Below are 22,516 nucleotides of genomic sequence, written 5' to 3' on the forward strand. Positions count from 1 at the left end.
AGACGTCCCAACACACAGAGACCATGCTACCCACCAGCACAGCCAGAACTAGCCTAATCCAGATTCTCAGAACCAGGACAGTCCAGGACTAGTTCCAAGACACTAACGGGGGCCACAGGCAAAGAGCAATTGAAAACATGGACGAAGTCGAGAATCAATAGACTACATACAGGAATCAGTCACCCGCCAGCGCCTCTACCTATCAAGGTAGATAGATAGGGGGGCCGGAGAAGTGAATTGACAGCCTTGGAGAATCCCCATGGCTCCGGAACAGGGACGCGATTGCAGGTGTTCAGGGAAATTGGAAAAGGTGTACTGTAGACGGTCAAGGGAAAGGGAAGGGAGAACCCAGACACACGAAACACGTAGCAGCGGACCTGGTCCTGGTTCCCCCTGCACATCCTGTATGCAATGCCGTCTAAACGGATGGGGAATCAGAGAAGAGAATATGGCTAAGTCGGTCTTGAGTAAACAACAAAGCGCCTTGGTTCATGGTATGAAGGAAGACGAGGGAAAGCTGTTTTGATTTTTTGGACCGCTCCTGGGGAATCAATGGAAGAAGAAAGGGCAATCATGAAGGCTGGATAGAAGAATAAAGTATTTCAAGTTTGTTTGGATGAATCATGGTTGAAGGAAAAGAAAAAGCGGAACTGCAAGGCGCAGAGAAAGAAGAGTTGATGGAATGTGTCGATGAGTGAAGAGAAGTATTAACGCCGGGTGCACATATGCCCAGCCGCTTCATTGCTTTCCAAAAAGGACAGCGTTGTAGCGGGGTGTGGCGTTGATGTGCACAGTCGAATGAAGATAATGTACCGACATGAAGAGGAGAAAAGCGCAGAATAGGGGGAAGAAAACAGCAATCTATGGGTAATCACCGCCGGACGAAGAATGCCAAGCATGGGAAACGGCAAGAGGCAATGGAACAGAAAAGGCGAAGGAAGAAAATGAGCCGAAGATATGAGCGGAAAAGGTCATGGGTAATAAACAAAATCAGATTTTGGGGATTCGTGATCGTCGTGACTGCGGTCCCGGCCAGGGTATGTCAACTTGTCCAAAATGTGACGAGGACAGGACAAGAAATGATCCGACATGAGGGCCATTGCATAAGTCATATTCTCCGATGACCCAGGGAGTTGGGTGTAGAGAGAATACGCAGCAAGGAGACCATATCGAATCGTAGAAGCGGCCGGGACGTGCTAATGTCGCCGTGGAGAGCGTCTTTTTCCTCTTTTTTTTGGTATTTTGGAGAGTTTTTCGCTTAGCCAACACGAACCAGCAAGTCGCAGAACAAAAAGTGTACTTTTCGGGTGTTGACGCGGAATTGCCGATCGCTCAATGGGTGAGTGTGGACAGCGAGTCAAGAAAAAGAGATGAAAATGAAAAGGACTTGGCAAAATGGGGGCGTAAACATCGAATCGAACAGGCGAAGCGAGAAACAAACGGTATCATCGAACAGAGAAATGAACAAGTCGAGAGATAAACAAATACCCATGCAAAACCCTCCCAAGCGTTCGATAGTCGAGAAATGGGCAAGGAAGAAAAATTCTAGAACCGAACAGAGAAAAGATAAAGGCCGAAATAGAGACGGGGTTTTTGCGACCTTTGTAAGAACGCCAAGGCTCAAAAAGACGCTGTTCGTCTCAAGTTTCGTCCCAAGTCATGAAATGATATCAGCAAGGATGCAACAAGTAATAGATCACACACAAACAGTGACTAAGCATGGAATGATTAGCCTGCAACAATGGGCTGCAGCGCGGGGAAAGCACTGTTGCACATGTAATGCTCCATATGCTTGGCACAGTACATGCAGCCACAGGACGAGCCGTGACCAGTCCAGACACTCTGAGCGAATGGCAGGCCATACGCCGGAGTGTGGTGGTAGGACGGGGGCTGCGAGCGAGGTGCGGACTGAGCAATGTACCGTGGCGGAGCAATCCAGGCGCCCTGCGAGTACGGTGGTGGCGGGTTTGAGAAGCCCCAGGGTCCGACTGAGTAGTAGTCGGGGGTGTTGGGGCCACTGTGAGGAGCCGATGGCGGGGAGTACTCGGAGGCAGCAGGGTTGAGCCAGGAGTTCTCGATGTGGGAGCTGCGTTGGTACTGCGGCGGGATGGGTCCCTCGGGGGACATGAGCGGCTTGGAAACGGACTGGTGGTGTCGGACAACGTTAGTGTCGATGGGCGCCAGGGTCTGACGAGAAGACTCCTGGGCCCGAACGTTGGCCTTGGCACTCCAGTTGTCCCAGTGTCGGCGCCAGGAGGCGAATCCGTCTTGCTGGTCATAGATGCGCTCGTGGATCTTCCAGTCGAAGCCGAACAGCCACTCCAGCTCCATCTTGTTCAGTTCAGCCACGGGGATGTTGCTAACTTCAGCCCATGACTTGTTCTGGAAGGTGTTATCATCCAAGAACTTGCTGCCCAGCAGCAGACCCACCGTCAACATGCGGTAGATCTGGCCACTGCCGGACTGGAAGACCCGCTGAGCGGACAAGATGCGCATGCGGCTGGACATGTAGAACAGGCCCAACAGGATAGTCGAACTGGGGAGGCGGGTCGAGGACAAGATCTGGTAGACGTATTTCCGGAACTGAGGGGGCACGGAAGTTCCTGGGGAGATGCTTCGCGCGAAGTCAATATCTGCAAGGGTGATCTTGGTGTTGTACAGCTCATACATTCCCTGGGTCATTTCTGCCACGAAGTCGGACATGCGATCCATCTCGTAATCTAGGTGGGCGGCGACACCTCCGGTAGCCTTCTCCTCCTTGCGGGACTGCTGCTGCTCCAGTTGTTGTTGTTGGTGCTGCTGGTGGTGGTGCTGCTGCATCGAGGGAATCTCCTGACGGCGGTATTGTGGGGGAATGGCGCTGTCCATGGGAGGCAGCTGGACGTTGGCCCGAATAGGGGGCAAGGTAGTTGCCATCGGGCCAAACATCGACTGCTGGTGGCTCAAGGAGTGCATATCACGCGCACCGTGCATCGGATGCGCCGATCCATGGTGCATAATCGCGTTCGGCTTGGTGTAAACCAGAGACTGCGAGTACTGTTCAATGAACTCAGAGCCGCTCTGGTGGTAGCGAGGGGGGGAACGCGGGGTGACCAACCGGATAGAACGAGGGTTCATCCAGACGACCACCGCTGTTGACATGAGGAGGCGTGGGAGGTAGGCCGTGGCCCGGAGCGAAGAAAGACGGCATCTTGAAAAAGGGGGCAGGTTGAGGTAACCAGTTCAGGACGGCAAAGGGTAGACGGCGTTGAGTTCTGTCCGTCGCTAGATCGTCAGCACCGCTAGCCAGGCCCGAGAAGCAGCGTAGAGGTACGGCTGGGATAAATGACTGGGAGACTGATGTGAACCGAGGGATAGGGCGAACACGAACCGTCTACGGCTTCACCAAGCCCTGATCCTGGGGGGAGGGGAGGAGAGGAGAGTGCTGCTCAGGGAGCGCGTCGCTCTGATATCGTCGTAGTGAACGTCTCTAGTTGAATGGCATTGAGGGAAACTCTTCAATCAAACCGAGTGAACCGAAGAACAAATGGAATAGAAGGAGCGTGGTGGGGTTATGTTGAACAAGCCCTCGATAAATTTTCGGAACTGGTCTTGAGGAGGGTCGCAAAGTCGAAGTTTGAGCAAAGATTCGAATCACACAGACACGATAGGTTAGGAGGAGAGAGGAGGGGAGAGGAGAAGAGGCGGGTTGGCGAACGTATTCCCTGCACCGAACGGAGGAGAGGGCGCTTCGGTGGAAGAAGAGGACGCGTTCACAGAGCAACAGGGCGAGCCCGCGGAAAAGGGGAGGAGTTGGGGGAAAAAAGAAGAATCACACAAAGATAGGGAATTCCCTCGCGTAGAGGCAAACCTCACGAATGAGATCAGCAACGACACTTAGTGAAAAGCTCGTTGGAAGGAGGAGAGGTGGTTGAAGGAGGAGTGGGAAGAAGAGAGGATGAGGAGGGAGAGTAGCGAAAGGGGAGAGGAGAGTAAGAGAGGAGAGTGAGAGGAGTGAGAGAGTGACGGGAGTGACGGAGAGTCGTGTGTGTGGTGGACTTGTGTGTGTGTGTGGAGGGCTCTGACAATACGTGACATCGTTACCATACCTGGGCCTCGACTCAGAGTGGACTTTTGGGCGGTGGATTTTGGCTGCGGATGCGTTGGGGAGTGGCGGGCAGTGTTTTTTTTTTCCTGTGGATTTCTCCAACTTTACCGTCACCGACAATTACCGTCTCCAAGCTCAGAATGTCCAGCCTACGGCTGATTATTCTCAGGGCCGAAACCCAACTAACTCCGACCTCTGATCATCATTCTCGACATTCTCTGTACTCCGTACTCTATCCTAATTAATATATCAGGCACAGCCCTTTATTAAATCATAGCAGGAACGAAGATCGTCTTCTTCGACTATGGAGCACTCCTATATTATTCAACGGCTACAGTCTAACTAACTACCCCCGTCCAGCCTGGCATGTAATCGTCAATCCCATTTAATCTAGCTAATACCAAAGCATACCATCCTTAATTAATCCCTCCGTATAATTACCTCATTGCCTCAGAGGACAGCACAGAAGGTCTCTCCGGAAAAAAGAAGTCCTAGAAGGCAAAAAAAAAAAAAAAACCCCCCGGCTACGTAAGTAGTGCACCAGCATCGAAAAGGTAGAAAAAGGGTACCTAGCCACTCCAGCATTACACCCTATGATCCGGGAGTACTCCGTACATCCATCGTGAACGGGTGGCCATATGGCCGAGGGAGGACTAGTCCCGTCTCATACAAAGTATGTCACTCGCCTCCCTGCTCCCAAACCAACCGACGGAGGTGTATGACTACGACTGGGCAGGACAGACCAAGACAAACCCTCCAGACCCGGTGATGCAACGCCCGTGTCACTTAAACTAGTTAGCGTCGCAGAAACGAGCGAGGAAAAAAATTCTAAAAAAAGGGCCCCCCTAAAGGACCACAAAAAAAAAGAAGCGGATCCCCTACTCGTGCGGGCTCCACTTGACTAAGCTGGAAAACTGGTAAAGCTGGTAAGACTCATTTCAGGGATTTTGTATGGCTGTTCCCTGTTCTGGGGCCAGAATTACGGCTGGAATACCAGCGTCGCAATACGGGGGGACATTTTCAGCTGGGTCCAAGCGTTCCAGACTGACATTCCTTCTGTTGCTGGGTCTACGGTGAAGGGTTCATGGAAAAGTAGTAATACAGGTGGTGATACATACTGGAGGAGTAATATGGATGATGATGATTATCATGCGGAAATCACAAGAGCCTCCATAGGAGTTATACTACTCACCTCAGCAGGGAACTCTGTCGACCGTCGTACCTCAGTTGCCCCCCTATCACCCCGAACAACCAAGCAAGGGCCGCCTGAGAGCCACGGATGACTGAAGACCGATGACCGATGACTGACTGGATGATCGATGACTTGTTCACGGCCCCTCTGTGACCTGCTTCTAGTTACCGGGTCTCGTCCCTCTGAGTCACCGAGTCTGGAAGTGATCCATCCCTGCAGGGTGCATAGCGTCATGCCAGTGACGGGAGGAGAGGGTGTCCGATGAAAACGAGTGGCCGGAGAAGGCGGAGAGAGGAGGAGGGGGCAACGCCGTATTGAACGGCGGAGGACCAGTTCATTGCGCACGGGATGGGCCTCTGGAAGAGGCGGAGTATAGACACATGGTTGAATTTTTGTGAGATCATTCTGAAGAAACTCGATCGCTGCCTAGCAACACCAAAGGAAATATTGTTTTTACTGTTATTATTATGATTATTCTCGTAGGCATCGATATATCTGACGCGGCATGATGAGAGCGGCTATTTCGTATACTTCGCCCCCTCCAAACAGCACTGCCAACGATAGTCTTACAGTAAGTCACTGGTGGCTATATACGAGGATCTACCTATACAATGGAATAATTTCAATTTTATTCAAATCACCTAGAATTCCCGCATGCACAAAATCAGGTCTTCTCCAAATCTCATTGGAGCTGTATACCTGATCCTCCATCCCCCCATCCATACAATCCTGTAATACTCCAGTGTCCAGTTCTTACCAGTAATGGTAACTGGTCAATCTCCCCTCTTCTTCCATAATCCATCCCTGCCCAACCAGTGGAGCAACAGAGTCAAGTGCAAAGAAAAAAAAAACACCGGTTTCTCCGGCTACATTCGGCCCAACCCACTAACCCACCAACCACGAGCCAGGCACAATATTAGTACTGTAATACCTCACACTAGGTACCTCCGGCAGTCAGATTCTCGCAGTGCGTCGGGCAGAATATACTTCCTAACCCCCCGCCGAGGAAAAAGCCGGGCGCGGACAGTCACACCCCCTCGTCGGGCCCTCTTTGGCTATCCGCTACCGTATCAGAACTGCAGCCGCAGGGGCGGGGGAGGCAATAATCATACTGTATAACGATACCTAATACACCGTAGTCTCCACTCGCACATCCTCGCAGGTCTCTAACTTCTAACTATACCTCACGCTCCAGAGACGCCGCGGACCGGATCGATGGGTGGGGGGGAGGAGGCGTTTGGACTTCCTCCAGTGCTTGTTGGTGAAGCGTGGAGGATAGCCGGCGTCGGAGAGAGGAGTCGAGGGAAGGGGGGGTTCTGGCATTAGAAATCAACGGACTTTTATTTTCGGGTGGACGGCAATTATACAATAGTTTCTTTCTTGCCTTTTTTTTCTTCCGGTTTTCGGTGTCTTTTTTCTGACTGAGGGGAAGAGAGTGAGTTTACATCTTTAATCACTAGTTCGGGTTTACTGTAGTATATTCAACGGCGTACCTAGGCAGACGTAGCCACGTAATGGTGCGTGTGCAGGTACTACTGGAGAAGAATTCCCGTAGATATGCTTTTGGTATTTTGTTTCTATCATGCTCAAGCTTTTTGGTTGTATAAAATGCGCCCAGATCACAGGACGGGGCATCAGGGATAGAATCGATCAATAATCTAGGGGGAAAAAAAGGGACCGACAGTAAACACGGGGACGGAGACTCATAAACTTTGTTCGGAGTCAAACGGCCCTCGGCTCTCACATTCCGTGATACTTTCCCTCCAAGTGTTGACGGTGGTAGCCGTGAGCCACCCATCCGACAAACGAGAAGGGAATACACGATGATAACCGGGTCCACGCAACAAAAGGGTGGGGGAAAAGATGAACAAGTAAAGCAGGGTAAAAGTAATCCAGAAATTGGCTCGGGTGTATCGACACGCCTGCCAGAACAGAGGGATATCATTAAGATTCAAAAGAACCCATGCGCAAAAAAAAAAAAGAAAAAGACGTAGACTCGTATACTCGGAGAAGTCGTCAAGGGAAGGAGGATGGGAGGCACAAGAGACAACCCATTCCATTCCAATCCAGTCCCTCCCGGTTGAGCACTTCCAGGGCGATGGGGCGTAATATCCAGTCAACTCCCGATCCAGCGCTCATCAGTCCGGTTCAATCCCAATGATGCCAGGCATCACAGAACCGGGACACAACCAGAAACAAAGCTAAGGACTCGCAATGCGAGAGCTCCACATCCACCCCCACACACCAAATGGTAGGAACGAATAAAACAACACCCAGAGACACGTCGTGCTGTTTACTCTTCTTTGAGACTACCCACCAGGTTGCGCAACACATCCATAATGACCGCTTCATCCTTGGGTTCGCCGCCAGGGAATGAACTCTCCTTGGCATTACCCAAGACCCGGGCACGCGCACTGCGAAGTACTTCCCGGATGTAGTTCTTGTCCTCGTAATCTTCCATGAGAACATTCTCAAAGTCGTCAATGGCCTTGTTGGCACGCTCAGTGAACGAGGGTGAGTCTGGGGCGACTTGTGAAGGAGGGCCGGACTGTACAGAATGGTGCTGCGGTTGATGCTGCTGCGGTGGTGGTTGATGATGGTGGGCTTGGGGCCCTGGCGGCGGAGGATGGGGTTGGTGTGACTGGTGATGCGACGGTGGCACATGCTCATGGGGCGGAGGAGGTTGTTGCTGGGTTTGTTGATGCGGCTGGTGTTGCATCTGGACCGGTTGCTGGATTGGATGCTGGTGCTGAGTTTGATATTGCGGCGCAGCGGGAGGTGGATAGGCTTGGGACTGAGAGTTGATATGTGGCTGTGGAGTGGAAGGTGGCTTTTGTGGCGGGGGGTAAGGGGAATGATGATGCTGCTGCTGCTGCTGATGTTGCTGCGGTGGTTGTTGTCCCGGTGGTCCCTGAACAGGCTGTGGCTGTGGCGGCGGCTGCGAATTGTGTGGAGGCGGTTGTTGTTGTTGTGGAGGCGGGTTGGAGGCATATGGAGAAGTGTAGGCTCCAGGCGTGGTCCGAGCAAAGGCAGCTGGCAGATTGCCGCGGAGAGCACTGGGGATAGGGAAGGATGCAGGAGCTGGGGCTGGCACGGGCGTAGGCATAGGAGCCGGGGCCGGAGCTGGAGCACTTGCGCTTGACGGCGCTGATACGGGCATAGGTGCAGACACAGGAGGTTGAGATGCAGCAGGCGTCGGTGCCGAGACTGGAGGAGCAGCAATGGGAGCAGGAGGTGGAGGGGCAGTAGAAGCAGGAGGGGGTGCGTATGGGCTGGTATGCTGTTGTTGAGGCGCTGGAGGTGCAGAGAAGGAGTTGGAAGGAGGAATGGAAGGGAACTGGAAATGCTGGTGCTGATTCTGCATTGGAGCAGGGGCAGCCGTTGGTGGTGCATATGAATGAGGCATTGGAGGCATGTAATGTTGAGGAGGCGGCACGGATGCTTGAGGGGGTTGCGGCGGAGGAGGCGACGGACGTCTCTTCTTTTCCTTCTCAACAGACGCACCAGGGCGAAGTTGCCAGGACCAGCCCTTGCCATCTCGCTCGGCGTGCATGAACAAATGGCTATTGCCGTTGAGGTTGTGTCGCACACTCGATGTCCATCCTTCGGTTTCACATTTGAAGCGGAAGTAGGGATACTTCAGTTTCAATGCACGATAGATCTGTTTCAGCGTCATCGGGTTTCCAGCTTCCGTCAGAGCATCGAAAATCAGCACAGCGTAGTTGTAGGGTGGCTTGGCCAGATCCTCGGGAGTATAAGCAGATTCTGGAGGATAGTTCGGAGACGGAGACCGCGAGGGCTTCCGCTTCTTGACTGGTGGAGGCTTGACGTATTCCTCGGGTCGTTGCTCAGTTGTAAACTGTCCCCCTTCTGTTGAAGGCAAGGGAAAGTCCATGCCTTCGCCCTTTTTCCTCTTCGTATACTTGCGCTTCTCGGCAGGCTTGACGGACGACGGCGGAGATTCGGCTCCAACCGACTCTCTGACAGTCTTGCCAGCCTTGCCAGCTGGTTTAGTTGGAAGAACGAGGGGTGGCGGAGTGACACCACCGTTGGCCTCGCGTTTGGCAGCTATCTTTTGCTCCCTGGCCAATTCGGCCCTCTCGCGCTTGGACATGATACCATCCTTGGGAGGGCGACCAGGACCCCTGCGACGTGCAGGTTGTCCGCCATTCTCGCCACCAGCTTCGATGGAAAGAAGAGCCTTTGAATCAGAATCCTTGGTCTTGAGGACAATCTTGGTCACCTTGGAAGAAGGCTCCCTGCTCTCGCTGTCGCTGAGAGGCTTGTCGGTATCATCAATCTCATGCTCTGCATCGACTGATCCCCGATCAGCCTCTTCTTCCTCGGGCAGCTGCTCCTCTATACGGTCTGCACCAGTCTCGCCGATGGGAACATCTGGAAGTAAGAATCGGATTCGCACCCCTCCAATTTGAATATAATCACCGCTATGCAATGGCCGGATTTGGCCAGGGGAAAGCCAGTCAGCACCGATAAAAGCTCCATTGCGGCCCATGACTTCCATTTCAAACAGATTGCGATCGAAATTATAAGCGATGCGGACATGCCGACGAGAAATGCCACGGTGGCCAGCGGCAGTACCATCAATCGTCGAGGGAGGGTGGATAGGGATTGTCGGACAAGCATCAGGAGACGGGAGCAGAGCCAATGTATCAACCGGCTTGGGATCACCGTTGCCTTCTTGAAGGGATTGCATGGCGAGCGCATTATAGTCGGTGGTTGCTTGTAGCTGCGCCGGATTGGCATGCAGCGGCACCACTGATCCATCAAAGGAGGATTTTGACGATCGTCGGTTTCCAGGCATGTTGCTGCCAGAGATATTGGGAGGAACGTCGGGATCAAACCCCATAATACCTCCACGATCGCTGACCACACTGCCCATCATTGCAGCACTCTCTTCTCCCTTCATTCGGTTGGGCGTATGAGAAGCATTACCACCGCTTGAACTCTTGGCTCGAGAGCTCCGCACGGCCTGCCGATACTGGTACTCTCGCTGGTGCGCAGCGCGCGCAGCCCGTACATCGCGACCCAGGATGAACGAGTAGGTGTTGCAATAGAAATGACCATCATCAAACTCCAGCTTCGCAAATGCCTGGATTCGAGGCTCCGACCCGGTCACCGAGGCAGATCCATCCTGGTACCCCAGGGCAGACAGATCGGCGCTCTGCGACAGGTATGCTGCGGTGAGCATTTCATTCTGTTGGAGAGCCTCGAAGGCGTTCTTCGGGACGACGGCGAAATCGAAAGGAGGAAGCAAGGACGGTTGTTGGTCTAGATCTGTCTTTGAGTTGTTCAAAGGATCGGAAAGATCCATCGCATCGGATCCTCGATGTTCTGCATGAGTACCATCCTGTGTCGTCGTCGCATCCAGTTGCGCAAAGATATCATCCGTTGATTTCCCTCCATTCGACATATTTGGCATTCCTGTCGAAGCCGAGGCCTGTTGTCCATCCTGTTGTAGATTGAAATCAAGCGAGAAATCGTGGCTCAAGTCCGGCTTTTGATCCAGCTTTCCATCTTCCTCGCTCATCTCCACATCCTGCTGTTGTCCTGTCCCCGTCCCGGTTCCTGTCTCGGTCGTTGGTGACCCGTTTGTCGGGACAGAATTCGTCGGCGTAGATTGGTTTCCGAGGAGTTGAGCGAGCAGCGCACCTGCAGCGGACTGGGTATTGATATTCTTCTGCATCTCGGACGCAGCCAGGTTCTGACCCTCGACCGGTTCCATCTTGATTCCGATTGGAGTGGCAGGCAAGCCCTTGGAGGTTGGGGCAGAATTATGCATGTCGCGGATTGCGGAGTCGCTCCTGGCGTCGGTCGGAGGCGAGGCGTCGTTTTGAGAGCCGCCATAATCGTACATGGGCGTATCGGGGCCTGGATCAGGCGGTCGATGGCCCACTGCTGGCGCCGTCATGGTCTGCGACGACATGGCTCTGGAAGGAGAGAAGAGGGAAGAAGAACCAAAGCCGAAGTTCTCTCTCCCTCTGGGGCCCGGGCGGTGAGGGCCGACTACCCAGTTGGTGGCTGCAGAACACCGTAGCGAGTTGTTGGTACTTTTGGTTGTAGGGGTCCAGGGAGGAGCTATTTTGGTATTTGCATGATCCAAGTGACTTGTTGCGTAGTCTGATTGAAGCGGAGGGCGTGAGATCTATCTTTTGAGCCGGTCGACGGGCTTTTCCAGAACCTGGATCTTGCACTTTCCCCCTTGGCACCAGACGATCCTCCCGGGACAAATTTTCTCTTGCCGCCCCGCTCCCTCCGATCCACCCAGTTGGGTGCCTGGTTCCTCACCGATTGGAGATTGGCAAGTATGACGGGAGAGACCAACAACAGGGTTCTATCACATTCATGGTCTACATTTTTGTCCGTTCTTCATAATTAAAGCTAGAATATACACAATATCACTCTCCTAGTCTCTCGTTTGATTTCCTGCCCAACGGAAGACCAAGTGGAGTCAACCCCTCTCGCCATGTCCAGTGGCTTGCCTCCGCTGCAGACTCGGACGTCTACTCTTTAGCTTCTACCCCGACGATCAGCCCGCATCCAAGCGATTCCAATTGACCGACCCACGGGCAAGACATGCTCCCAATCCTCTGATACATTCAATCAAGCAAACAGAATATCAATTCATGCCTCATAGTATCATCCAAGCCTCTAGGCGGAGGATAAGAAGAGCGGAGTAAATTGGAGAAGCCAAAACAAATCCCCTGCAGCAGCCGAGCAATCTTATCAGCATCAGAACCCGGACCCCTCCTCTCTCTCTCTTCCACAATAACATCACCACCCCCTCCAAACCAACCATGCCCAAACCCAAACCCAAGAAATCCGACCAAAAGCCTCAACCCCAACCCCAAATCCGCCAACCCCCCACCCCAAACTGGCCACCCCTGCGCCCCCTCCTCCCGCCAACAGACCTACATCTCAACCCCCTCGTCCACGATCAGATCTACCTAATTCGCAACTTCCTCCCCGCCAGCCTCTGCAAGACCTACGCCTCCTTCCTATCAGCACTACCGCTAACGACCACACCGGGCCGGCCGAAGAAAGACGAAGCAGTCCGCGTGAATGACCGGTTTCAGGTGGAAGATGCGCGGTTTGCGGAGAACTTGTGGGGTGGGACTGCGTTGAGGGAATTGGTGACGGAGAGGTTTGATGAGGATGAGGATGTGGATGGCTATGGCGAGGAAGTTGGAAGTGAAGAAGAACAAGAAGGAAAAGAAGAGGACGAGAACGAGCAAGCCAAAGCGCACAAGCTACGCGAGACATGGGGAGGCCAACCACTCGGTCTGAACCCCAATATTCGTATCTACCGGTACTCGAAGGGCCAATTCTTCGCTCAGCATTGTATGTCAAGATCTTCCATATTCTATCCAGGAACCTCACACTCACACTCATATCTAACATCACCAACAGACGACGAATCCAACACCTTAACCTACCGCCCCGCCTCAACCTCCAAATCCATCCCCGCCCGCACAACCTGGACCCTCCTAATCTACCTCACCACCTGCACCGGCGGCGAAACAGTCTTCTACCCGGACCCGACGCGCGAGACTCCTAATCCGCCGCCGATAGCGGTAGCCCCCGAAGTGGGCCTGGCGCTGTTGCATCGGCACGGGGATCGGTGCATGGTGCATGAGGGGCGGGAGGTGACGGGTGGAGAGAAGTGGGTGGTGCGGAGTGATTTGGTTGTTGCGAGGTAGGTGGATGGCAAGGGATGGGAAGGATATGGAGGGTATGGGTGGAAGATATGGAATTCGGGGTATATCTTTGTTTGCATGGATTATGGCGCTGTGGAGTTGGGAATGGCATTGGATTTGGGTTGGTATATTAAACTCGGATAGGTATACAGTTTGTACATAGGTAGGCATATTGGAGTTTTCACTCTTATTGCATGGTGATATCATACGTAGCATAGCATAACATGGCATACAGTGACTCGACTTCGATTTTACCACCAAGGTTGCAGTTTTTGACCCTATACCCCAGAACATTTTATAACCTTTCCCATTAGAGTCTACCGGGCTTGCACCATCTTACATAGACCGATACACATCACTTATACTGCAACTACAACCACAATGGCAAAAATGATCAATTCTAGTTCAATTTGCGCAGCCCTACCTATCAACAGCAGGACCCATTCAACACAATCCAAAAGCAAGCCAGCAAGGTAAGATAGTGTGACACGATGGTATACCTGGTCAGCGAGGCGAGGCCACCAAGCCGAAGGCGAACGTAACAAGAAAAAAAAACATTTGTAGATACAGGAAGTGTAATAGTCATCAAAAGAGAACGTAGTCTGAATCAAGTTGGAGTCCGGCGGGAATCAGGGAAAGAAGAAACGAGAGAGTCGTTGTAACATAAACTGGAATTAATAACGGATGGGAAGCAGCACACAGAAGGTGGGGGAACAGGTGAACACTTGGAAAATCAACAAGGATGAGAATGTCGCAAAAATGGACACAGAGAGAAGTGAACATCCCTCTCCAGGCCACGTACATCCAATTCCTTCATTTTGTCTTCGCAGAGTCCATTCGTTTTCGTCGTATCATATCACATTCATTTGGACACGGGGGAATTGGCTGCATCCAACTGGTAGTTCGTCCGACGCATGATATCCTCCACTGGCCCCAGCAGTCGCTTGAATCCATCCCGGCCCAACCGGGCAACTTTGACGTCAGTTTTGGTGACGATGCTGGCCGCCCGAGGCTTATCATCGAGCAGGGCCAATTCACCAAAGTAATCACCACGGTTGTAGTTCTTCACCGAAACGCCATTCTTAAAGGCCTCGGCTTCACCAGATTCCAGGAGATAGAAAGCATCGCCAGGGTCACCCTCGTTGATGATGGTGGCCTCGGCTGGGTACTTGATAGGCTCTAGAGCGTCGGCAATCTTGGCCCGCTCGTACGGCTTGAGCGAGGAAAGAAGAGGGACTTCTTCTAGGAATGCCTCGTACATGCGGCGCCGCTGGAAAGCCGAGTCCATGAGGATGCGTCGGAAGGTGATGCGGTCCAGAGCCCAGAGAGTGCTCTTGGCATCGGTGGAAATCACTGTCGCGGCACGCGGGGCATTGTACATGAGGGCCAATTCACCAAAGGAACCCCCGGGTCCGGTGGAAGCCACTTTGTTGCCCAAACCATCGGGTCCTGGCTGCACGGAGCCCGATGGGTGGATGTAGATATCAAAGTGACCCTTCTCGACAATGTAGAAGTAGTCACCCGCATCACCCTGGGAGATCACCTTGATATCTTTCGCCGGGATGGGTTTCTCGACCAGGGCATCCAAAACAGTCTTGAACTGGTCGTCGTCTAGGTGAGAGAACAGGAAATTGTTGCTGACCGCAGTCTTCAAGCGTTCCAACTGATCCTCAGTCTTGGGGTGATGCGGAGGTGTCCAACTATCCGATCCCGCGGACGTGGGGTTCAATGACTCTGCCGACACCGAAGTTCGTCGACCCAGCGCATAGTTGTTGGGGAACCCGTGATGCGCTGTACCCGTCGGGAGCGCGGCGGGTTGCTCGTCGTCGTGACCATCTGCCCCGCCTCGAGGCCCCGAATCAAAGGGACTGCGGCCAAACAATGACGCCCCGGCGCTGGTTCCGGGCGCTGAGCCGCCCTCTGCGAATGCACTTCCTCCAAAGATGGCCGAGCCACCGGTGTTGGCCTGTTTGAATGTCACGTCGGTTGGTGACGTCACTTCGAATTCTTCCTCCTCCTCGATTTTTTGAATGTTGGGGTTTTTCTCTTTCGCACTGGTGTCGAGGAAGGGGTTAGTCCCCGGAAAAGAGCTTTGTGCCATCACTGTATGGGCTAAAGGGGCCGGAGAGGCCGCCACTCCGGCCACGGTGAAGGTCAAGGAAAAGGGAAGTGGGGGTAGGAGAGAGAGAGTCGAATGGAGACCTCGTCGCGGGGAACTGAGAGTGGTCTGTAGTCCTGCGAGCAGAATGGTGTTAGGAGAAATTTTCACAAACCAGCAGGAGATCAAGTGAAGTGAAATAAATTAGGGATGAATTGGGAGGATGGCAAGTGGACGGAGAGGTGCAGAGTCAAGAAGCGTCGTCAACCCGAAAGAATGGAGGGGCAAGCCTCGGTCTAAACGAGTGGGGATGGTCTGTTGCATGACTCTAATTGGGACCGGAAGAGGCCATCAAAGGATGCCCAGGTATTTGTTTCAGAGTCGGGGCAAGGGATCGCATCTGGACCTTGCCACGAGCTGCAGATGGGAAGCAGAATGAAAGAAAGGCGTTGGTACTCACCTGAGGGGGCGGTGGTGGTTAAGGGAGAGAAGAAAGACAGATGTGCCGAGAATGGGCTCGGGTAGAAGTCAGACGGTTGAGATGGGAGAAGCAGGAAAGGAAGAGAAGAGTAGGAGAGGAAAGCAAAGAGGCAAAGAAGTGGAAAGGTGGAAAGTGGAAAGGGAAAGTGGACGGAGGGAGGGGTAGCCAAAGAGGAGTAAAGTTGGGGCGGGTTGGTCTGAGCTTCCTCTCGTCGATCATCCTCTTCTCCTCCTGGGCGGAGTGCGTCTGCCGTGTCTACATTACTACTACTACTACTACTACTACTACTGCTGCTGCTGCTGCTGCTGCTGCTGCTTTCCTTCCTACGACTACTGCCTGACTGTGTCTCTACCATTCGGCTCCTCCCCCTCCTCTTCCCGTACTTTTCTAACGAATCCCAATCGAACGATGGGCTGATCGACGTCACTCATTTCCATCCTAGGGCGTTGCCCGTCCCAGAGTAGACGAGCAAGCTGTGGCCGACACTATAGGCTCGAGACTAGAAACTACAGGACTCTAGGAAACTCTATTATGGCTGAAAGGGAAGCTGGATGGACCAGACGAAGCACACGACCCTGGCTGCGACCTGAGAAAGCTTCGTCACCGGGGGGTTCCAGGTGTCTTCTAGAACATCTGCGGGTTCCGTAGGAAGATGATCGGTGCACTGGGGGGACGGTGGCAAAAACACTCCGCTTCCTACGAGGGCCAAGTACTCTCGTAACAAGCTCGTACTTGGGAGGATGGAGCAAGGTACGATACTACGATGGCAGAACGTCTGGATTGGCTAGGGAGACCTTTCGGTGGTGAGGCACTCTGGGACTCTTGAAGTCATGCATTTGCCCGACAGAGCCGTTTTCGGCCAGCTGGGGCCCACTTGGTGCCAGCCTATGAGATTGAGGAGAGACTATAGTTAACTAGGTTAGTTCGACTGTACGTACTACTATGTAAGTACTGTAGCATGACTCGAGAGGGATTTTCATTGACAGCAAATGAGGACTGTCTATAATGGCCGGTGCTCAATTGTGACTACTTGCTTATCACGCAATTTGAAGACCTACCTATATTTTGTTCGAGTAAAACCTGTGCCCTACTCGAGTCATCGGTTGACCGGGCGGGTAGCGTCGATCGGGCCTGTTCTTTAGGGACCACTAACTCTGGGCACAAACTTTCAAAGCTACAGCCCTGGTACGGAGTACATACAGTGTTGTAGGAACTCTATCCACAATGCGTCATCAATGCAGCCCTCTTGCCAAAAAAAAAAAAAATTTTTCTATCAACTCTACCTTGATTTTGCGTTTCCATATTCTTCCATGGGGCTTCTTTACCGATGGGTTATTTGACTGATTTGGTGCAGCTGCCATCCTCAACCAGCCACACCCATACTGTAGAACAACATTCACGCCTGGTTGCGATGGGTCGGCCCAGACCTGAGGGCGGCTCTAGACTAACCAGACTCGAGTCAACCCGCTGCCAGGATGAACCTAGCGGTGTAGCAGTACTCCGGAGGTTGGGATCCATCGATGCCTTAAGCACCGCCCTGTCGGGTCAATGAAATTCGGGTCTAATCATCATTCCGTGAGCTCCAAAATTCCCCTCCCCCTCCCTTCATAGCCCTCGAATAGAACTGTGTACAAAATAGTTAGTGAAAGCGCACCATGAGATCTTAATCGAGGCGGATTCTAGGTGAGATAAAAGTACAAAAGTACGCTGAGATCGTCTGTGCAGGGCCTGTGTCACACCCCCACCCAAAACTGGGCGCGAAGCTTGGAAACTTAGCACTTTCTTGACCCCCCGAAACTCCCCCTTTCTCTTCTTCCTTTCTCCTCCCCTCCCAACCTTTATTCTGTCCATCTCCCTCACCCTGACGTGAGGCAGCTGACCCCATCCTACTCAGCCGCAATGGGGACTTTTACGTTCAAATGGTGAGTCCACCCGAGCGATTGGCGAGCTGGGAGACTGAGAGAGGGATTGCGCTCGTGAGCTATTCTAGCGCCCGAGACAAGAACCCTCCCCGAGATCCCGCCCTCTGTACGCAATGAGCTCGAGTCTTCCCGTGGCACAGACACACAACCAGGATTGGAGCGCTGACTGGTCGGTTCCTCGCATTTGCATGTAGGCCTCACAGTGCAAAGGAGGTGTTCGTTACAGGCACCTTTGATGATTGGGGGAAGACGGTGAAACTGGACCGGGTCGGCGACATCTTTACCAAAGAAGTCTCGTTGCCTACGACGGACAAGAAGATCCAATACAAGGTAGGGGCCACTTGTTTTCCTCTCTCTCTCTGATGCCCCTGAGGTTGGACCTACCCTCGGAGAGACTTTGGACCCTTTCAATTGTCTCATGTTCCCCCCACCCCCAGCCTCTGTCATCATTTTGTGGCTTGCGCGCGCATAGATAAACTGTTGCGGTGAGCATGAGCAGCCTCATATTTCAGGCCATTAGGCAACACCCCAGCTTTCCATGACGCTTCACCTTACCGCTGACGTCATCTCTGACCCCCCCCCTCCCCCTCTCCCCTCTTTCCTCGAAAGGACCAAAACTATAAAATCGCGGGCTATGCGCCACACACCGGGACGGGCACTCCCTTTTTTCTTTGCACTGACTTGGCTAACCTGAGGTATCAAGTTTGTTGTTGACGACATTTGGACCACTGATAGCCACGCACGAGAGGAAAACGACGGACACGACAACATCAACAACGTGCTGCTACCCGAAGACATCCAGACCCAGACCCACAGCAAAGAAGCTGCCACCCACGACGTCACCACGCCAGTTACCATGTCTGGCGTGACCCCCGATTCCACCACGGCTGCTCTTGCAGCCCAGGTCCCCAAGGAGCAAACCAATGGTGGCCTCCCGGGAGCCTTCCCTGACACACCGGGACAGGAGTCCGGGGAGATTTTGTCTGCCAATCCCATTCCCGCCTCGGGTGGCTACGGTAACCCGATCAAGCTGAACCCTGGTGAGAAAGTCCCGGATCTCAGCTCCATCCATGGCAATACCGTGCAATCGACCGTGAAACTGGACAAGGAGTCGTATGAAAAAGGCGACAGCGTGCCCCTCGGCAGCGCTGGCACTCAAAGTGATACCGCAGGCTCGAGTGCTTTCACCGTGCCCCCAGCCACCAACAACCTCATCCCCGAATCCAGTCTCCCCATGGGTGGTCCTGCTCAGCGGGCTGCACAGGCCGATCAAACCCAGACGAGCATTGGTGGTCCTGCTCAACAGGCCGCCATGGCTGACCCCGGCTACACGATCTCGTCCGCTGCACCAACCTCGACTACTGCGGCCCTGGCGGCGGAGGTTCCACTTGAAAAGAATAAGCAGACCAACGGGACTGCCGTGCCTGCCCAGGATGTCCCCCAGGTGGTGAAAGACTCGATTGCCGAGGCTCACGAGAACCCTGAGGCGGCTGCCAACAAGGAAGCCGTCGAAGAGAAGAAGGCGATGGAGAATGAGTTGCACAGGAAGGTCGCCGTAGAGCAATCTACTGGCGCTCCAGCACCGACTACCGCCGCCCAGCCGGTCAAGGATGTCCCTCAGATTGTGAAGGAGTCGATCGCCGAATCCAACGAGACCCCGGAGGCGGCTGCCAACAAGGAGGCCGTGGAAGAAAAGCAGGCGATGGAGAGCGAGCTACAGATGAATGTGCCTGTGGAGGAGTCTGCAGGTGCCCCGGCACCGACCACTACCGCTGCTACCCAGCCTACCGCTCCGGGTACTAGCCTGGCCGTTCCTCCAATCGACTCCACAGATGTGTCTCCGACCTCGACTCCTCCCCCCGGCCGCATTGCACCCACCTCTGCTGCACCCACGTCCGCGCCAGCGCCCACCGAGACCCAGACCGCACCAGTCGTGACCACCGGTGTGGCTACTGCCAAGACCGCCGAAACGTCAACCCCGAGCAAGCCCACTGAGCCAGCTCAGCAGTCCGCCAACACTGCGGGCGCCGGCGAGCTGCACGCCAAGGAAGAGAAAAAGAAGAAGCGCCTGAGTGGATTCTTCAGCAAGCTCAAGGAGAAGCTGAAGTAGATGAATAACAATCGCATTCTACTCTTCAATCTCTTTCGATGACCATTTGACTTGTATTTTCTTTTTCTCGGGCGGACACATTCCCTTTACTGCTGGCTGGCTTTTAGACCGCGACCCTAAAGAAAGCTGGGAAGAGAATCAAGTTTGGGAATTGCTTGAATACCTCGTTTTGGCAAGTCGGTCATTGTTCCTTTTGATGATTTACCTCGTCTTTCTTCTTACGTTTTGTTACTTTTGATCTGGATACCTCATCTGCACTGCACTGCTCCTCTCTCTCTCTCTCTCTCTCTCTCTCCGCATTGTATTCCAGCAAGCCACGTGTTTTACTCAGATTGCAGTGTTCCTCTGTACCCTAATACTGGTTCAGTTTATTTGTGATCATTGGTATTATCTCTACCTTACACGTGCGCGGAAAGTTAGTTTGTAAAGGCCATCAATCGTAGTTCCGTACTCCCTAACTTGATAAGTCCCAGGTATGAATGAAATCAACCTTAACGCCAGCCCGTAATCTTTTATTCAAAAGTGTATCTGATTTAATTTGTGCCTTTATTACCCCTTCATACACCCGTCAGAAGGGTATGGCATTACTAACTTGCCCATTCAGTTTAACGGGGTACCCCAAGACACTGGCTTCTCGTTAGCTCCCTTCCCACGTTTGAAAATAGGAGATGCGATTAAAAAACATACTCTCGTCCTGTCTGTGTACACCCACAACCACAGAAAATAGATGCCGGCCAACAAATCACCTGTAAAACAAGATCTTAGCATGGGAAACCGCCAATTTACTAGACAGCACCGGGAAAAGGGAATGTATAGGCTAATGCCGTGTGTATGCATGGGTTTCGAGGCCACGTACCGCTGCGACGAGAGTACAAAAGAATCCTAGTCAGGCAGAGAAAATCAGTATTGCTTGCCTTATCGCTCTTTCGGGCTGGGTGTAGCTGGGTAATTGAACAATGCTAGAAAGAGGATAAAGATGGGAATAGGCATGGACATACCTAGCGTCGGACCGACGACTTTGCAATGACACGGATTCTGATCAGTGCCGCATTGGAAGCAGATGGGGAAGAAGGGAATGAAGGGAATGTCGCACATGCTGAAGCTCGGATTGGAATCGAGATTGAGATTGAGATTGAGGTTGAGACAGATTTCCCCGGTTCATGTACACTTCTAATGCTGATAGTGTTGTTTCGTAGGGAATGGGCGGATGAATTGACCTGGCCTTAGAGCAGTAGAGATTCCCTTAGATGAGGATGAAATCGACCGAGTTCATGCATGACTTGCTTTTTGCGAGTTTCTTTCAGTCTTGCAGATCCGGCTTTGTCGTCTGGGTTTGCTCGGTTTCTATAGTATCATGATGACGCAGATGAAGAGTGTGGGCCACCGATCGGGTCGGCTGTTTATTGTGGGGTGCGGTGGTTTGGGCGCCGAGTGGTCTGGGTGGTACTCGAGTGTAAAGTAATTGTTAGGATTGCTCTAGAAATCATAGGAAATATTGTGGTAGGGTTGAATTCAACTGATTCGTTGTCCTCATGTTAGTGGTGATGGGTTGGGTCATTGGGATCTTGTTCCGCCGAGGGAGACCCAGTCAATTGGCCTTATGATGGCCTGTGGATGCTATCACTGGTAATCCTTGAAAATTTCGTTATAAATTTCTGGTCATTTTTTAAAGAGTTTGAGATGGAAAGCTCTGAAGCCTAGTAGAGATCCTACAGGGGTGTGTAGGTGTATAAAGACTCGAGAGATGGTGTCTCCGTACAATTACGAGAGAAGCCTTTTTATGCGGTAATGCAAAGGTCTCTCGCTCTACAGAAGATTGAGTATTTTCAAGTCATGCGAACCAAGTTCAAGCTTATTCCCATATACCTCGTTGAGGAGCATGCATCTGAGGTGCCTGAAACATTAGACAGCATCACTTTGAGACTGACACGAAAAGAATTGTTTGAGTACGAGAATCCATTTTAGGTCTAAATTGACTCATTTATGATGAAGACGAACAGTTAAGATTTGATGACTGAGGCCATCGAAAAGATCCCAGGTTTTCTACCGGGGAATCGCTCGGTACAGAGGCGTTATCATACATCGTGGCGCATTCACTGGGAAGCGGATGTATAGCAAGCCGGGTAAAACAAATGTACATTTCAGAATGAAGAAAATGCCAAGCATAGACGAATGAAGACAGATAGACAGATAGTGGAAACCCCGAAACCATAGGTTCATCGAGATACCATGCAGACGAGAAGAATATAAGGATAATGGTATGATTGTGTAGCCAGATGATCTGGCAGGTTGACTGGCGCCAAGAAAGGTGGAATATGTAAGATAATGACAAGAACCAGTCATGTCGCAGATGGAATTTTGTGGACTGCAGTTGCAATCGAAAGGGGGGATTACTTTGAGTGCCTGACAAAGAAAAGAGATGTTAGTTTAGCTAGCGCACCATTATGGATTTGAAGCAATGGAAGACTTGACTTACGGCTTGCGCTTCTCAACACCCTGGTTTGCCTCCTTTTCTCCCGACATATCCCACAGGCGGCTCTTGTAAGCCGGGAACTTGGTATGATTCCACATGTTGACCAGGACGCTGGAAATGAAAAAGACTCGTTAGTTTCGAGACCCAAAGCAAAACCCTAAAGGAAGAAGGGTCCGTTTTCACCTACCTCTGCGTCCGGTCCTTGTACTGCTCATCCTGCATTTCCCTCACTTGAACCTTCATCCCATCCTTAGTGAAGGCGATATGCTTGCGTTCCATCTTGGCGCGTGTATTCTTGCTCACATCCTGGACGATTGTGTACACGACGTAGCCGATAACGGCGAGGACTGCGACGAACAGGAGGAGTAGGATGAGCGGGAGAAGGTTGCTGCCCTTGCTCTTGGATCTGGCCATGGTGGATAAGATTGGTGTTGTGGT

General features: G+C 52.5%; 7 protein-coding genes across 7 annotated transcripts; 2 read left to right on the forward strand and 5 right to left on the reverse strand.

The window, feature by feature from the left end:
* Nucleotides 1–1,728: 1,728 nt before the first annotated feature.
* On the reverse strand, nt 1,729–3,190 carry N7458_010958 (uncharacterized protein; the record flags this gene model as incomplete). The annotated part of the gene is made up of 2 exons (XM_056914340.1): nt 1,729–3,060; nt 3,098–3,190. 2 exons carry the CDS (start codon nt 3,188–3,190, stop codon nt 1,729–1,731), a joined length of 1,425 nt encoding a protein of 474 aa, XP_056763189.1.
* A 4,382-nt stretch (nt 3,191–7,572) lies between these two features.
* Nucleotides 7,573–11,223, reverse strand: N7458_010959 (forkhead domain protein; the record flags this gene model as incomplete). The annotated part of the gene is made up of 1 exon (XM_056914341.1): nt 7,573–11,223. One exon carries the CDS (start codon nt 11,221–11,223, stop codon nt 7,573–7,575), a length of 3,651 nt encoding a protein of 1,216 aa, XP_056763190.1.
* Nucleotides 11,224–12,094: 871 nt separating this feature from the next.
* N7458_010960 (uncharacterized protein) lies at nt 12,095–12,997 on the forward strand (the record flags this gene model as incomplete). Its single annotated transcript, XM_056914342.1, has 2 exons — nt 12,095–12,638; nt 12,708–12,997. 2 exons carry the CDS (start codon nt 12,095–12,097, stop codon nt 12,995–12,997), a joined length of 834 nt encoding a protein of 277 aa, XP_056763191.1.
* An 859-nt stretch (nt 12,998–13,856) lies between these two features.
* Nucleotides 13,857–15,095, reverse strand: N7458_010961 (cyclic nucleotide-binding domain-containing protein; the record flags this gene model as incomplete). Its single annotated transcript, XM_056914343.1, has 1 exon — nt 13,857–15,095. The coding sequence occupies one exon, from the start codon at nt 15,093–15,095 to the stop codon at nt 13,857–13,859; it is 1,239 nt and encodes a 412-aa protein (XP_056763192.1).
* Nucleotides 15,096–17,492: 2,397 nt separating this feature from the next.
* N7458_010962 (carbohydrate-binding module family 48 protein) lies at nt 17,493–19,605 on the forward strand (the record flags this gene model as incomplete). Its single annotated transcript, XM_056914344.1, has 3 exons — nt 17,493–17,601; nt 17,656–17,825; nt 18,199–19,605. 3 exons carry the CDS (start codon nt 17,493–17,495, stop codon nt 19,603–19,605), a joined length of 1,686 nt encoding a protein of 561 aa, XP_056763193.1.
* Nucleotides 19,606–20,205: 600 nt separating this feature from the next.
* On the reverse strand, nt 20,206–20,700 carry N7458_010963 (uncharacterized protein; the record flags this gene model as incomplete). Its single annotated transcript, XM_056914345.1, has 2 exons — nt 20,206–20,351; nt 20,604–20,700. The coding sequence occupies 2 exons, from the start codon at nt 20,698–20,700 to the stop codon at nt 20,206–20,208; spliced, it is 243 nt and encodes an 80-aa protein (XP_056763194.1).
* A 1,377-nt stretch (nt 20,701–22,077) lies between these two features.
* On the reverse strand, nt 22,078–22,492 carry N7458_010964 (uncharacterized protein; the record flags this gene model as incomplete). Its single annotated transcript, XM_056914346.1, has 2 exons — nt 22,078–22,189; nt 22,266–22,492. The coding sequence occupies 2 exons, from the start codon at nt 22,490–22,492 to the stop codon at nt 22,078–22,080; spliced, it is 339 nt and encodes a 112-aa protein (XP_056763195.1).
* Between the last annotated feature and the right edge of the window lie 24 nt (nt 22,493–22,516).

This window comes from Penicillium daleae, assembly GCF_028827525.1.
Source record: "Penicillium daleae strain IBT 16125 chromosome Unknown utg000008l_segment0_segment0, whole genome shotgun sequence".
Lineage (NCBI taxonomy): Eukaryota > Fungi > Ascomycota > Eurotiomycetes > Eurotiales > Aspergillaceae > Penicillium > Penicillium daleae.